The 12,336-nt window shown below is 50.0% G+C and overlaps 4 protein-coding genes and 1 non-coding gene across 5 annotated transcripts; 2 read left to right on the plus strand and 3 right to left on the minus strand.

The window, feature by feature from the left end:
* Nucleotides 1-2,368: 2,368 nt before the first annotated feature.
* Nucleotides 2,369-5,500, plus strand: BO88DRAFT_442343 (uncharacterized protein). Its single transcript, XM_025709945.1, has 8 exons — nt 2,369-2,832; nt 2,895-3,151; nt 3,228-3,535; nt 3,604-3,835; nt 4,324-4,425; nt 4,475-4,638; nt 4,703-5,264; nt 5,321-5,500. Exons 1-8 carry the CDS (start codon nt 2,809-2,811, stop codon nt 5,355-5,357), a joined length of 1,686 nt encoding a protein of 561 aa, XP_025565648.1. The 5' UTR covers nt 2,369-2,808; the 3' UTR covers nt 5,358-5,500.
* A 161-nt stretch (nt 5,501-5,661) lies between these two features.
* On the minus strand, nt 5,662-5,751 carry BO88DRAFT_t69. Its single transcript has one exon. It is a non-coding gene; the product is annotated as a tRNA-Asp (tRNA).
* Nucleotides 5,752-6,209: 458 nt separating this feature from the next.
* Nucleotides 6,210-7,170, minus strand: BO88DRAFT_403152 (Hsp20/alpha crystallin family protein). Its single transcript, XM_025706291.1, has one exon. The coding sequence runs from the start codon at nt 7,157-7,159 to the stop codon at nt 6,599-6,601; it is 561 nt and encodes a 186-aa protein (XP_025565649.1). The 5' UTR covers nt 7,160-7,170; the 3' UTR covers nt 6,210-6,598.
* Nucleotides 7,171-8,479: 1,309 nt separating this feature from the next.
* BO88DRAFT_403153 (uncharacterized protein) lies at nt 8,480-9,175 on the plus strand. The gene is made up of 2 exons (XM_025706292.1): nt 8,480-8,581; nt 8,632-9,175. Exons 1-2 carry the CDS (start codon nt 8,528-8,530, stop codon nt 8,791-8,793), a joined length of 216 nt encoding a protein of 71 aa, XP_025565650.1. The 5' UTR covers nt 8,480-8,527; the 3' UTR covers nt 8,794-9,175.
* A 63-nt stretch (nt 9,176-9,238) lies between these two features.
* On the minus strand, nt 9,239-10,823 carry BO88DRAFT_478746 (uncharacterized protein; the record flags this gene model as incomplete). The annotated part of the gene is made up of 6 exons (XM_025712018.1): nt 9,239-9,993; nt 10,047-10,101; nt 10,152-10,288; nt 10,353-10,524; nt 10,587-10,629; nt 10,686-10,823. The coding sequence occupies 6 exons, from the start codon at nt 10,821-10,823 to the stop codon at nt 9,393-9,395; spliced, it is 1,146 nt and encodes a 381-aa protein (XP_025565651.1). The 3' UTR covers nt 9,239-9,392.
* Between the last annotated feature and the right edge of the window lie 1,513 nt (nt 10,824-12,336).

Below are 12,336 nucleotides of genomic sequence, written 5' to 3' on the forward strand. Positions count from 1 at the left end.
AAGAGAGATCATGTTTCGTCACGCAGATTTGTTTCTATGTGAGGTGCGTTGGTAACACAGCTTCGGTCAGCAAAAACGCTTCCCTGAGACTGGAATACCTCTTTTAGGACTCTTAGCAAGCCAGTTGGCAGCCCAGGGAGGTTCGCATGTTTTTCAGCTCTTGGATGAGACAGGGCAGACTTGCTTTGATGAAAGGTAAAAGACACATGACAACTCAAGGGTTAGTCTTCACTGCCATGCCGGCTCCAATGTGCAAGTCTGCCAATAGAGCACAGTGCACATGCCATGTCTTTATGACGATCTCATCGGACCCAGTGCCGAAGAGTTCTTTTCACGGTCTATCTAACTAGCTGCAACACTTGCTGCAAGTGCCAAAAAGAAAGACCAAAAAGATGAATTGGAGGGATAGAACTTGCTAGGCCATTGAAGATATGGTATCAATGGAAGGGGAGGACTGATTGTCGCCAGAGCTTGTGGCCAAGCGAGTTGATAATGAAACGGCCCCTGAAAATTCAAGCTGTATGACAAATTGTGGGGGACGACATAGCCACAAGGGGTTGATCCGGCTGTGTTGGGTGGAGCTTTTGTTAAGGCCCCAGAACATGGGAATGTCACTGCAACATCAGCAGATGCCAACTGCGGGAACCTCGTGAAATACTGAGCTGGTATATTGGAGTGGTGTGACCCAGAACGTGACGGATGTGGATGATTTGGTCTGGGTGACCCGGGGTAGAGTAATTGTCCCGATAAAAATTTCCCATGTCAAAGAAATCGCCGGGACACCAGCTCCGAGAGATATAGTAGCTTGTTCCTTGTCTGACGAACGGTACCTGCATTGCATCTTCATGTCATGACGAACACCCCCAACGGGATGGAGTCAGAGTTGGGGGCCGAACCTGCACCGGGCCAGAGCAGTGTCTGCATCATCCTTTGAGGCAGTGAGACGGAATTAAACTCCTCGTGTATGTCTATTTGTCAAGTAGTACTTGGCATACAACTTGCGATGTTGCAGAGAGAGTGGGTAGTTGTATGCCAACATCTCCAGTTAAGAAGGTGTGGCTAGGACTCCTCGGAACAGGAATTTGCATAGGTCAGGGCTTTGAGAACACACGGATCGTAAAGTTTCTGGCCTGAAAGCAAACATTCCATATGACTGTCATGGCAGGGTTAGCGATGGAGAGGATACCAGTAGTGTGATGGGAAGCTGAAAGGGGGGTAACATCTGGATAGCTTCTGATCCGACGCCAAGGGAAAGTCTGCCAGACTAGCCTGTCTCGCTAAGGACGAGTTCGGCTGGCGTGCTCGCTCATGTCCAGCAGCGTCAGACCCCACCCACCGCCACAGCGCTTGGCCCGATCCGCCGTCTACCAATGTCAGCTTCCCATGAGCGATCGAGGCGCCCGGAGAATAACCTGCGCAGGAACGGGAAACCGAGATGTTGGTTCTCTGCCCCCAGATTGGATCGCCACAGCCACCATCTGAAACACAAACTCAATCCCTGGAAGCTGAAACCGGCCCCTTCCGTCACACAGTGCCTTACACAGTGCCAATGCTGAATAGGGGCATCTCCACTGCTTTACAAGACCGTTCTACAAAGTTTCTCGGGGGATCTCTGTACGCCTTAGGGCTGCTGGCATGTGTGTGACTCTCGAGTCTCCGAGAGCCCGTCGATGCGCAGTCACCAGACGAGAGGAACCCAACACAACAAAGAATTAAGTTTATACAGTATGACATTTTTTTTAGAAAACCTTTTCTTTGGGTGCGTTTCAAAGAGATCAGTTCTGGCAGTCGGTGTGTGTTTATCTCGGTGAAAGATAAAATCACGAATCGATGGAGATTTCGGCCCCGCACTAGTTCGGCCTCAGCCCGAACGTGTCTGCCTGAACTCACACATTTAATGTGTCCCCCTCCAGTCAATGATGTTATTTGGCACAGGCAGTGTGTGCTCTCGGTTCCTCTTTCCGACTCGCGGTGGCCCATGCAAAACCTAACGTTGGCCAGTCCATCCTCCTCACTGGTCCATCGCGCCTGAACCTGCGACAGCCGCGGGGTGGAGACTTCTCCCAATGACGGCTCTCATGGGCTCGGCCAACACGGATGCTCGCTGAGCTTGGCTCTGTCGGCCTTGCGCACATGGCTCCTCGGGCTTTTTTCTTGCGCTAGTCTCTATCATGGAGGGAGAATTATCCTTCCTACTGGTCTGGGATAATACACCCGGTGGGCTGGTGTCGGCGTAATGCCGCACGATCTTAGGTTTCCGCATTTTCTACATGTTGGACGGACCTCTCAGATGCATCCTGAGGGCAGAATCGGATATACGTGATAGTAATATCCTTCATTTCGTACAGTCACACGTCAGCCCCGATTGGCAGCTAGTTTAGCGGGCCGTTGGTGATGACCGACTATCATCGCTGATTTGCTCGGACCCCTCAAGTCACTCAGCCCACCGTTCACAAGTAGTATCCAACCAACGATGCCTTGGGAGAACCTCCTGCAAATTGGGGCCGCTCACAATCCTTCATACCTTCTGTTCCTGAGAGGGGCTGAAGAGATGCCATTCCGCCAGCTCGTATAAAGAGCACGAGTGCGCTGCTCCAAAATGTCTCTATCCAAGCAGAGCATTTTCACAGTATCAAGTCGGTTTCGACAGTCCTTCCTTTTTTCTTTTTACTTTTTCGCAGTTTATACAGAAGCTATTGACTAGCTTCACCACATTCCTTCAATCACATACACTCCTTGCAGAGCACACAATCATTAGCATTTGTCCTGTCTCAACCAATTTCTACTTACAATACCTTTCTATCCAAGATGCGTTTCACTCAGTTCTTCAACGTGAGCAGCCATCCTGCACATATCCGGCTCTCAGCAACAGAATACTAACATCTGTCCTACAGTACCTTGCTGTCGGCTCCCTTGCCGGCATCGCCGCCGCCGCTCCGTTGGGAACTCGGACCCTGGAGGTCGAGGCGGGAGAGCAGCTGGCCTCCCGTTCCACCAACGCAGTGGTGACCGTCAGCGCATTGGCTGTCACTAGCGTCAACGACAGTGTTGGCAAGAGCTCGGGCTCGAACTCATACACCAAGTACACCGGCGATGGTTCGACGGCTGATGGATGGCCCGCCAAGTCCGATTGGCTTTCCTTCGATGCGATGTATGCTTGAGACCTTCCTTCCATCATACTTGCTTCCAAAAACTTTCATTGTGCTAACCAATCACTACTATAATAGGTGGGAGGCCAACAAGGACGCTGTCATCGCCAACTCCTGCAGCAACAATGGCTGGGGCGAGGACAACTCGGCGACCGAGACCGCAAACATCAAGAGTGCCATTGAGAAGGTCGCTAAAGAGTCCAAGGTCGATCATCGCTTCATTCTGGCCGTGGTTCTGCAGGAATCCAAGGGCTGTGTCCGGGTCCCGACTACCGCCAACAGTGTAAGCAACCCTGGCCTCATGCAGAGTTACCAGGGTACCGGTACTTGCTATGGAAAGAGCACTTGCTCCGACTCGGAGATCGTCCAGATGATCCGCGATGGAGGTACGTTATGATCCTTGTCATTGTCCTTGAGGGACCTGCGGTTTCTAACATCAATCTCCCTACTTCAGCTATTGGAACTTCCTCCAGTGGTGGTTATGGCCTCGCTTCTTACCTGGACTTGGCCGATCGGACTGGTGTTGCGGCCTACTACCGTGCCGCCAGACTTTACAACTCCGGTGTAAATTCCCTTAAGTCGACCACCAACCTTGATCTTGCCTCCGGTGCCACTTCTTGCTACGCCTCTGATATCGCCAACCGTCTCACTGGCTGGACGACGGCGACCTCTAAGTGCTCTAGCTGGTAGGCTGCTTCGTTCCCACGTAGTAGTGGGATTGCAGATGTATCTTCCCAGCGTTGGCATGAACATGCCTTGGGCACTTGCATATGGCGATTGTTTTCGTTCACTTCTTCTTCTTCTATTCGATAGGGGTGGCACAAACCTGCTCAGGGAGCAGTTGTCCCCTCATCGCGATTTTGCCTAGCTTTTTTGTTCGTTCCCGTGATATCATTCTGTCTTTGTATTCCCAATGATTTTTACCTCCAATTAGAAGCATTGCTCGCTCTGAATAGATACCCGTCACCTGCTTTGCAGGTGACTAGATTTCATCTGAAAAGCTAGATCTACTTAATGAAAAGGGTAAAATGCTATTCCATGGACCCGAAAGAACCCGAATGGCGACAGCCAGAAGAAGAGTAATAAGACTGTTTAGTTCAGTTGTAGGTCAGGGACAGTGTCATTCCTATTTGTGATTGATAACAACCCATTGTCTAAAAACATCTCATATCAGCGATCCACTTTCCTCGGGTCGGCAGTCGCCGGCCGCCGAGCAAACCACAACAACTTCATACTTCAGTTACTGTCGAACTTGGGCACTTTTACCATGTGCATGGTTGCGTTTTCTGCTCTTCCAACATTATGATACCTGGGATGGAGAAGAGTGGCTGTCGCGAGAAGCCAGCGCACGGCATCGCACCTGGGGTCCGCTTCCCTGAGACCCATCGGGATGGATATCGAAGTACTACCCAGCCAGGTACAGACCTGTCAGACTGGAAGTGCTTGGCGGACGTCACTATATGGAAGTGCACCTTACTAGAATGCGTCGGTAAGATGGTGACCCCGATATCAATATGATTACGGTTGTATGGAGAGCTAAACCAGAGATACAGCCAGCATGATGTACACGTTCATGTTGACATGGGTGACGATTGCACCAACATCCAAAGATCGAGACGATATCGGTAATCCCTCCTACCTCAGCACGGACAATTACGATTGGGTTCGCTTCTTACCTGCGAGTATCGTCAATGTGTGCCTCCTCCCTTTGATCATTATTACTTTTGCGCGCTCGACTGGTGGCTATGTCAATCCAATTATTACGTTCGCTGCGTACTTCCTACGCCGGGTTTCCTTATTGAGAGCTATGACATACATTGGGGGGCAAGTTGTTGGAAGTGCCTTGGCAGTGTGGGCTGTGCAAGAAGCATCTGGTAGCACGGGGCTTGATATTGCGTGTATCATCAGTCCTAGAGGGGTTTCAATACGTGATGCATGTATTGCTGAGATAATGGGCAACTTCGCTATAGTAGTGACTGTCATGTACATTGCTGCTGGTCGCAAAACCAGAGGGTTGTTTGAAGATGCGATGTCGCCTTGGATGGTGGGCATCGCCATTGAGGCTGGGTTCTGGTTACCCAGACTCATTTGGCAGGGGTATCCCCGTGCAAATAGGTCATCGTGGCCTGCGTTTTGGGATATTATGATCAATGCCAGCTGTTAATAAACAGTCGTGAACGAAGCCTGCCTTACGTTTTAAATGTTTAACAGGAATTTCTGTTCTTTCGTGGTGATGATAGTACCGTGGCGGCCTACGGGGCTAGTTCACTATTTTCAAATTTTTATGAGCGTTGCGATCAATTTTTACTGGAATGGATAGACCCAGCATCATGGGAAATAGCAAACATGTTCTATACTAGTAGTATGGGGGAAAAAAAGAAATGAATAAAGAACATCACACATGGCGCTTAGAGATAAGATCGCATGTGGCGCGATCGGGCGAATTCGGAATGCGGAAGATAAGAGCACGGGACCGAGCCGGGTGGGAAAAAAACAAAAACAAAAAAGAGATCTCCCCGACTGGGAGTCGAACCCAGGTCTCCCGCGCTTGTTCCCGAAAGGGATTGACAAGCGGAAATCATGACCGTTAGACCATCGAGGATTGGAGATATAATCTATCTCTATTTCTTGCTACATAAGCTACCGCTAAAACACTACATCATTAGCTGTAAATCAAGCTGCTGCTTAAGATATTCCAACAAAAACCACATTTCTCGAGTATTATTCGAGATTTATAGACTATTTGGAGGCCATTATTGACTGTGGTCTGGTATTTTCGCTGCAATTTGCACATTTGGTTCTTTTTGCTTTTCGTTCGGGATGTGCCATGGAGATATATATAGTTACGACCAATCATTGTAAGTTGAAGTATACTGCTACAACAGACTGCAACTACTCCTAAGTCACTCTATTTAGGCCATTCACCATGTCATCCCACCCAGAGAACATCAGTAACATTGAGTCATGCTACTATTTAGACGGGCGCAATACATACTAGGTAAGTCGCTGCGCTTGTTAGCTGCAATGGCGGCGTATGCGACATGTGGGTCGACACTGGGCCTTGGCGACAGCAGTATAACAACCATAGGAGTGGTCTATGTACGAGGGTCATGACTAAGTAGTGCTTTTTATAATTTCGAAACGTATTGCGATGTTTCGATTATCAAGTCCAGTGGTTACTTTTACCCGGGAATACTACCAAAGGAGCGAAAGAGAGAATTCAAACTTTCAAATAATGCATAGTATTAATATGATACAATATCAGAAAGGAGCAAAAACCCAGCAACGACTGAGAATGCACACCTCGACTATTAGACACTAATCCCCCAGCATTCTGGCACAGATAAGAAACAAAGGGAATGAAGACAACAGAGTAACAACATCACACGCTATGGAACAATTTCGAAACCCATCATCAAGTCGTTATTCGTCGCACCACCGATCAATTTTTACTCGATGGTAATCTTCTTCGAAGAAGGAGCAGCCGCCTTAGGCACGAAGATGGACAGGATGCCATTCTTCAAGGAAGCCTTGACAGCATCCTGGTCGACGCGAGTAGGGAAGGAGAAGGTGCGGTGGAACTCGCCAACGGAGCGCTCGCTGACCCAGTAGTGGTGCTTGGCCTTGGACTTGTTCTTAGAGACCTGCTTATCGCCCGAGGGGACGACAGCGCTGCCCTCGCCCTGGTTGTTGTTGTTGGTGTTCTCCGGGGCAGGGGTGTTCTGGGCCTCGTCATTGTCCGAGGAATGGTATTCGCGCTCGGTGCGACCCTTGATCACGAGAGTCTGAGGGTCGGAGAACTCAATGTCGACGTCCTTCTGGGCGATGCCGGGCAGCTCACCATCAAGGTGGTAGCCATCCGAGGTCTCGCGGACGTCGAAGCGAGGCGCAAAGGTGCGAGCAGAAGTCACCGAGGAGCCTTGGCCGGAGCGGTGGAGATCATAGTCGTCCAGCAGGCGGAAGAGAGGGGCGAAGTCGCCAGCAGTAGGGATGGTTCGGAAGAGAGACATTGTGGCAGGTAGATTTGTTATGATAGTGGTAGTGTTGGTTGTAGTAGATGTTGGTTGCGATTGTTGTATTCGTAGTAGTAGATGCTTGATGTCTGTTGCGATGATGAGAATCGACCGGAAGAGACCTCGAAGGGCCTTATATAACTTTTGGACCCCATGATGGCGACTGGTAGAGGCAGGTACCAGCTCGTAGGGGGAGCTGCTGGAGGAAGCTGGAAGCTCCCTGAACGATCGCTGGCACCAGTGGCCCAGGCGGGTTAGTGCCCGCCAGAGACAGCGGGAAGGCCCCAGGCACCCCCGGACGCTTCTCGCGGGTTCGACGCGTAATCACGTGATAACCACCTGGTTTGCCACCCGCCACAAGAAAGGGAGGGATGGAGTCAGGATTCATTCAACCACCAAGTATACGGTGTGCTGCTGCTGGTCATCGCCCGGGAGAAGCTGTCATGCCAACTCATTCCCCGCTCGTTTCCAGATTATTCCACTGGCGTGCATTTTTTCTGTGGTACAAAACTTACAACCTACAAGCTACAAGCTACACGGTGCCACTGCAAGCTGTTGTCGGTCGCTTTCGTCATGGTGAAGCAACCATCCCTAGAAAAGGTCCCAACATGCATTGGTTTCGCACATTCTCCCAGATTCGACGGACATCTGGGACTCAAATCCATTAGATAGGAAGTTTCGATGGTTGGATTCGCCACCTGAGTCTCAATTGAACACCACGCAAATGATGGCGTGCCGGCCCGCTGGTTGACTATGTATGGCCACAAGCTGCACAGGATCATGTTGGAATATCATATCATCAGCTATACCGTGGTGGTGATAGACAAAACCTGACCTTAGGGCCACACAGCAGTGCTGACTGTTTCCGTAGAAGGGCTGGCTTCCTGGCACGGTCTAGGGGCCCTTCCAGTGCAACAGAAGGCGAAGTAGGATGGCTAGTGAAATTCCATGAGGTAGTGCAGATAGGAGGGTCACAGAGACCAAAGCGCCAGAGACTTTGCGGGGTAGTCGCATCCTCCTTCTCAGCAAGCAGATTGCGACCATGCGAGCCGTGAGTATAGCGAAGGGCAAGGTCTAGACTCTAGGGACTCCGGGTATGTCCCAACCAATGAACAGGGCTAGCTGGGTTATAGAAGACGATGTCAAGCTGTACTGTACCAGGTAGTGGCTGGACGGAGAATGGCACCGGAATGGTTACCCATGACGAAGGACATAAGCAATACTACACCTGTAGTACAGACATGTGAAAAAAGTCCGTAGTATATATGGGGGGTTGAAGATCTTTTTGAACAAACTTCTAACGCACCAAAGATCCATTCCAAAACAAACCCCAGTATACTAGGAACCAGTCGCTGTTATATCCACATGCCTTCCAACCAGATGAGCAAGTCGGATGCTTCCCGCATCCAGTCCACCCAAGTTAGCAGGTGCTGTATGCTGGCATAGATTACAAGCTCACAGAGCTACAGGCCCAAGGTGGAAAAGATATGAGCTCTGGTGGCTTCGCTGCTCGAGCTCAAGGAGCTGCCGATCGCAATGCCAACGTTGCAGCATCCAGCACCCGTTCCTCTCAGGGCCCGTCATCGGGAACCCACCAAAGTGGCCAGCAGTCCACGCCCGGAAAGAGATGAGCTCATGAAGTAGCACACGATGGCACAATTTCTTATGGCTGTGATGTCATTATGGCACTTTTTGATTGGGTTCTGTCTTGAGCACACATAAATATGAAGTTGGTCATGCCTCGTACGACAGTTGTTGCAGTGTGTTTTTCTCCAAGGGTGTCGTTCTGTTCTTGACGCATTAGCTGCCATAAATCTGCGAACGGAAGCCTGAGATTGTGAGAAAACTTGCACTTTAAACAGACTGGCATTCCTGTGACAGCCCTTTTCCTGGTTAAGAAGAGAAGCCCGTAGCAAAAACCTGGTGCTAGGATGAAGGCAACCCAAGGAGTCGTGGAAAACCAGGGCGGCATTCACAGTGACGCATTTGGCATAGTAGGTGACGTAGATCTATCAAATTCTCGTGATGTATTAAGCATTAATTGATATGGTCATAGTAAATCAGGACCGTAAACATAGCGATCCGCTGGGACACCACGGAAGAACCGTGTCAGCCCAATATGGGTTATTCGTGCACACAAAATGGGAAATGATATCGCCTTAGATTGACGCCATTTTAACATGTTGAGCATGATAATGTTACACCCAAGCTCCGTATACAGCCACTGGCTTCAGTGCCCATATGGAGGGGTGGTGGATACATTGTGCAGATCTTCAGGAGAGGCTTCCTCATGCGCAAGAGTGACATCTGTCGTTATCATAATGCCCATGTTTCGTTCGGGGTCGCCCACGTAGCCCTGTTGTGATGCCGGCAGAATATCCATAATATGTTCCTGGCTCTCCCCCGACGAATTTTGCCGTTTCTTTGGCCAGCCCATAGACGAGAGCTCATACGGCTGAGGTTCACAGGTGCTGACCATTGTAGCATCTCGACCCCCACTCTTGGAGTTGAAAAAGGTCGTTCGGCTTCGGTCCTTTTTGTCGTATCCGCGGGAAGAACTGTAGGATGCAAACCAGGAAAAGCGAGAGAGGAGAGGCTTGATCCCCGGGGCGCAGACAATGATGGCTGAGACAAAGGCCTGCCGTGATGCCCAACCCAAAGCTGTAGCGAGAGTCGAAAGGTCTTTGACGGAGTAATATGCTCGAAGAGCGGCAGCGATCATGACGAAGATGCCGGAGGAAAACAGACCCGTGAGGATCCACTTCTGAGACGTCGGAATTTTGGCGACGATAATCAGTGGAATCGGGACGCACATGATACAGAGATCGGTTCTGGTGCAATTGGTGAGCAAGCATAGATGACCGACGGTGAATATCACACTTACAAGATGCTTAAGACCTCAATGACGATGTAGTTCAATGGGCGCACAGTGCAGTTGTCTTAACTTGTGTTAGTCGAGGAGGATGACCTGCAAGGCATTATAACTTACTTCCTGCATATGGCTTGACCTGCCAATTTTTCTCGATCGGCCTGCACATAAGAAGGTCGAAGAGTAGTGAGGTGACAAATGTGCACATTGTGAAGGCGCCCACAGCCAAGGCTAGTCGGTGTTGCGAAAGACCGATCCTATAATCCGTCAGACTTATGCCTATCCCTATCGCGAAGCAATGGGCCTAAGCTTGATGCTTACGTGAGTCTGTTGTAGAGAAACACAAGCACTCCCTTGAAAGACCACACCATAAGAATGTACGAAAGCCAGGCAAGAAACGCATAAATTGAGCCTTTGGTTAACGATGGGACCTGACCATCCGGTACCTCAGCGGCAGTGGTGGCATTGAGACCTATATTGCTGCCATAGACAGCTAAGCATGGAGTATTGATGAATCAGTGTCAACCAATTAAGGTACGACTCAAATAAGCTTACCGGTGCACAAGTATAGGAATACAACAAGGAGAGTCCAGAAAAGCTGATGCTAATTAGCCCGCCTTTCACCGCAAGAGGCATACTGGTCTGAAATCCTACCGTTCCAAGCACCAGGCACACATCGTCCCAGCGGAACATTCCACGGTCCACGGAGAAGCGCGTGTACAATCGAACTGCAATGACTACCAGCCCTATTGCCCATTCACTGAACATCTCTGCGGTGAGATTGTAGCCCATTTTCTTCGACAAAAGATCACCAAAGGCAGTGGGACTTGTGTGTATTGAGTGAAAGACGAAAAAGAACCATGGGATGAAATAACGGTCGGGGTTACGGAGAAAATGTTGTATCCGAACGTTGCGACATGGTTGAAGCCCTTACCACACGGCCAGAAAAGGGGAAAAGCAGTCAAGGGAAAGGATATGGCGACAATGACCGTCGCTCTGCACTTTGCATCCAGTGACACAAACATAGCAGACTATCGGTTACCCAGCAAGGAAAAGGAAAACCCGCCTCATAATTCCTCTGACTAGATTGGTGAAGCTGGAGTGGAGAGGGAATCCAACACACGCTAAAGCAAAGGATTTAGCACTAGCCTTCCATCGCCAGACAAAGAGGCTATCCACGCCCATCTGCGGCCGATTCTCGTCAATGGATCCGGTTTCGGAAAGCCGCGGATCGCTCTCTCCCTCTCTCGCTGCTGCAAGAAGAATGCGAATCATACATAGCAGAAACCAACTAGTAGTTCCTCAACCATGGGTGAAGTCAAATTAAGCCTAACTCAAACGGCTACCGGTCGGAGTCAGCCAAACCTTGTAGGTTCTCATGCCTCATCGGACGGGATGAGGGACAGGACTGTGGCAGGCGTCAGGGCAGCACCAAAATTGAGGTTGGCATGGACCACTAAATGCTTCCATATTACTGGGCGGTTCTAGAAAGCCTGAGTAGTGGCAGGAGCACCGGACGCTCTTTGCGTCGAGAGGGTTGAAAGCTGAGGCCGACAGTGGACCCTAAGCATACACTGCTTGGTGCTTACGCACTGTATCCAAGCTGTAGGGACTTAGGAAGAGCATCCAGGTGTTTGAGCCAGGTGGCAGGCGGCTCCATCGTGGGCTTGCCCACTCGTTCCGCCTCTAAAAAAGAAGAATATTAACATAAGGTTCCGTGGTCTGAGCCCTCCGCTGGATATAGTTTTTTTCTTAGTGACAAATAAGATTGGGGCGTTGAATCCATCCGTCACCCCCGACACGGCATCGCTGCCTGCGATCGACGTTTGGTTTACCAATCGGAATTATGGTCCGGTACATTCTCCACAGGAGTTTAAGGCTCTAGTATCAATTGTCGTCCCGTGTGAGGAGCGGGATCCGCACAGCGGTTGATCCATATCGGATTTGGCCCTGAATAGGAAAATGAGACCCACGAGAGCCGCGGAAGCATCTCTCCCCGGCGGACCGTCAAATGTTGCCCATCACAGGCAATGCATGGACCAGATTTCTACTGGACGAGGACGATTGAATGGGAGAGAGGCTGAGATGTCAAGGAAGACGTGAAGATGGACCGAACAAGAACAAATCTACTATATACTATGGGAGAGGATCCAGGTCCCTCAGGCGTTTTTTAACTAATTAGCTAACTATCGACACTGTATCGGAGTCAGCGAAGGATTGGCACTAAAACCGTAGCCTCTCTTTTCCCCTTCGAATATTCTCCACTAAACATATCATTGGATATAGTCATTTCGTATTATGTTAT

Source organism: Aspergillus vadensis (genome assembly GCF_003184925.1).
Source record: "Aspergillus vadensis CBS 113365 unplaced genomic scaffold BO88scaffold_5, whole genome shotgun sequence".
NCBI lineage: Eukaryota > Fungi > Ascomycota > Eurotiomycetes > Eurotiales > Aspergillaceae > Aspergillus > Aspergillus vadensis.

Coding starts and splice junctions, on each gene's coding strand:
- BO88DRAFT_442343 (XM_025709945.1), top strand. CDS start 2,809: ATGCGTTTCACTCAGTTCTTCAAC. Junction 2,833..2,894: donor GTTTCACTCAGTTCTTCAAC/GTGAGCAGCCAT, acceptor TCTGTCCTACAG/TACCTTGCTGTCGGCTCCCT. Junction 3,152..3,227: donor TGGCTTTCCTTCGATGCGAT/GTATGCTTGAGA, acceptor CTACTATAATAG/GTGGGAGGCCAACAAGGACG.
- BO88DRAFT_403152 (XM_025706291.1), bottom strand. CDS start 7,159: ATGTCTCTCTTCCGAACCATCCCTACTGCTGGCGACTTCGCCCCTCTC.
- BO88DRAFT_403153 (XM_025706292.1), top strand. CDS start 8,528: ATGCCTTCCAACCAGATGAGCAAGTCGGATGCTTCCCGCATCCAGTCC. Junction 8,582..8,631: donor CCCGCATCCAGTCCACCCAA/GTTAGCAGGTGC, acceptor ACAGAGCTACAG/GCCCAAGGTGGAAAAGATAT.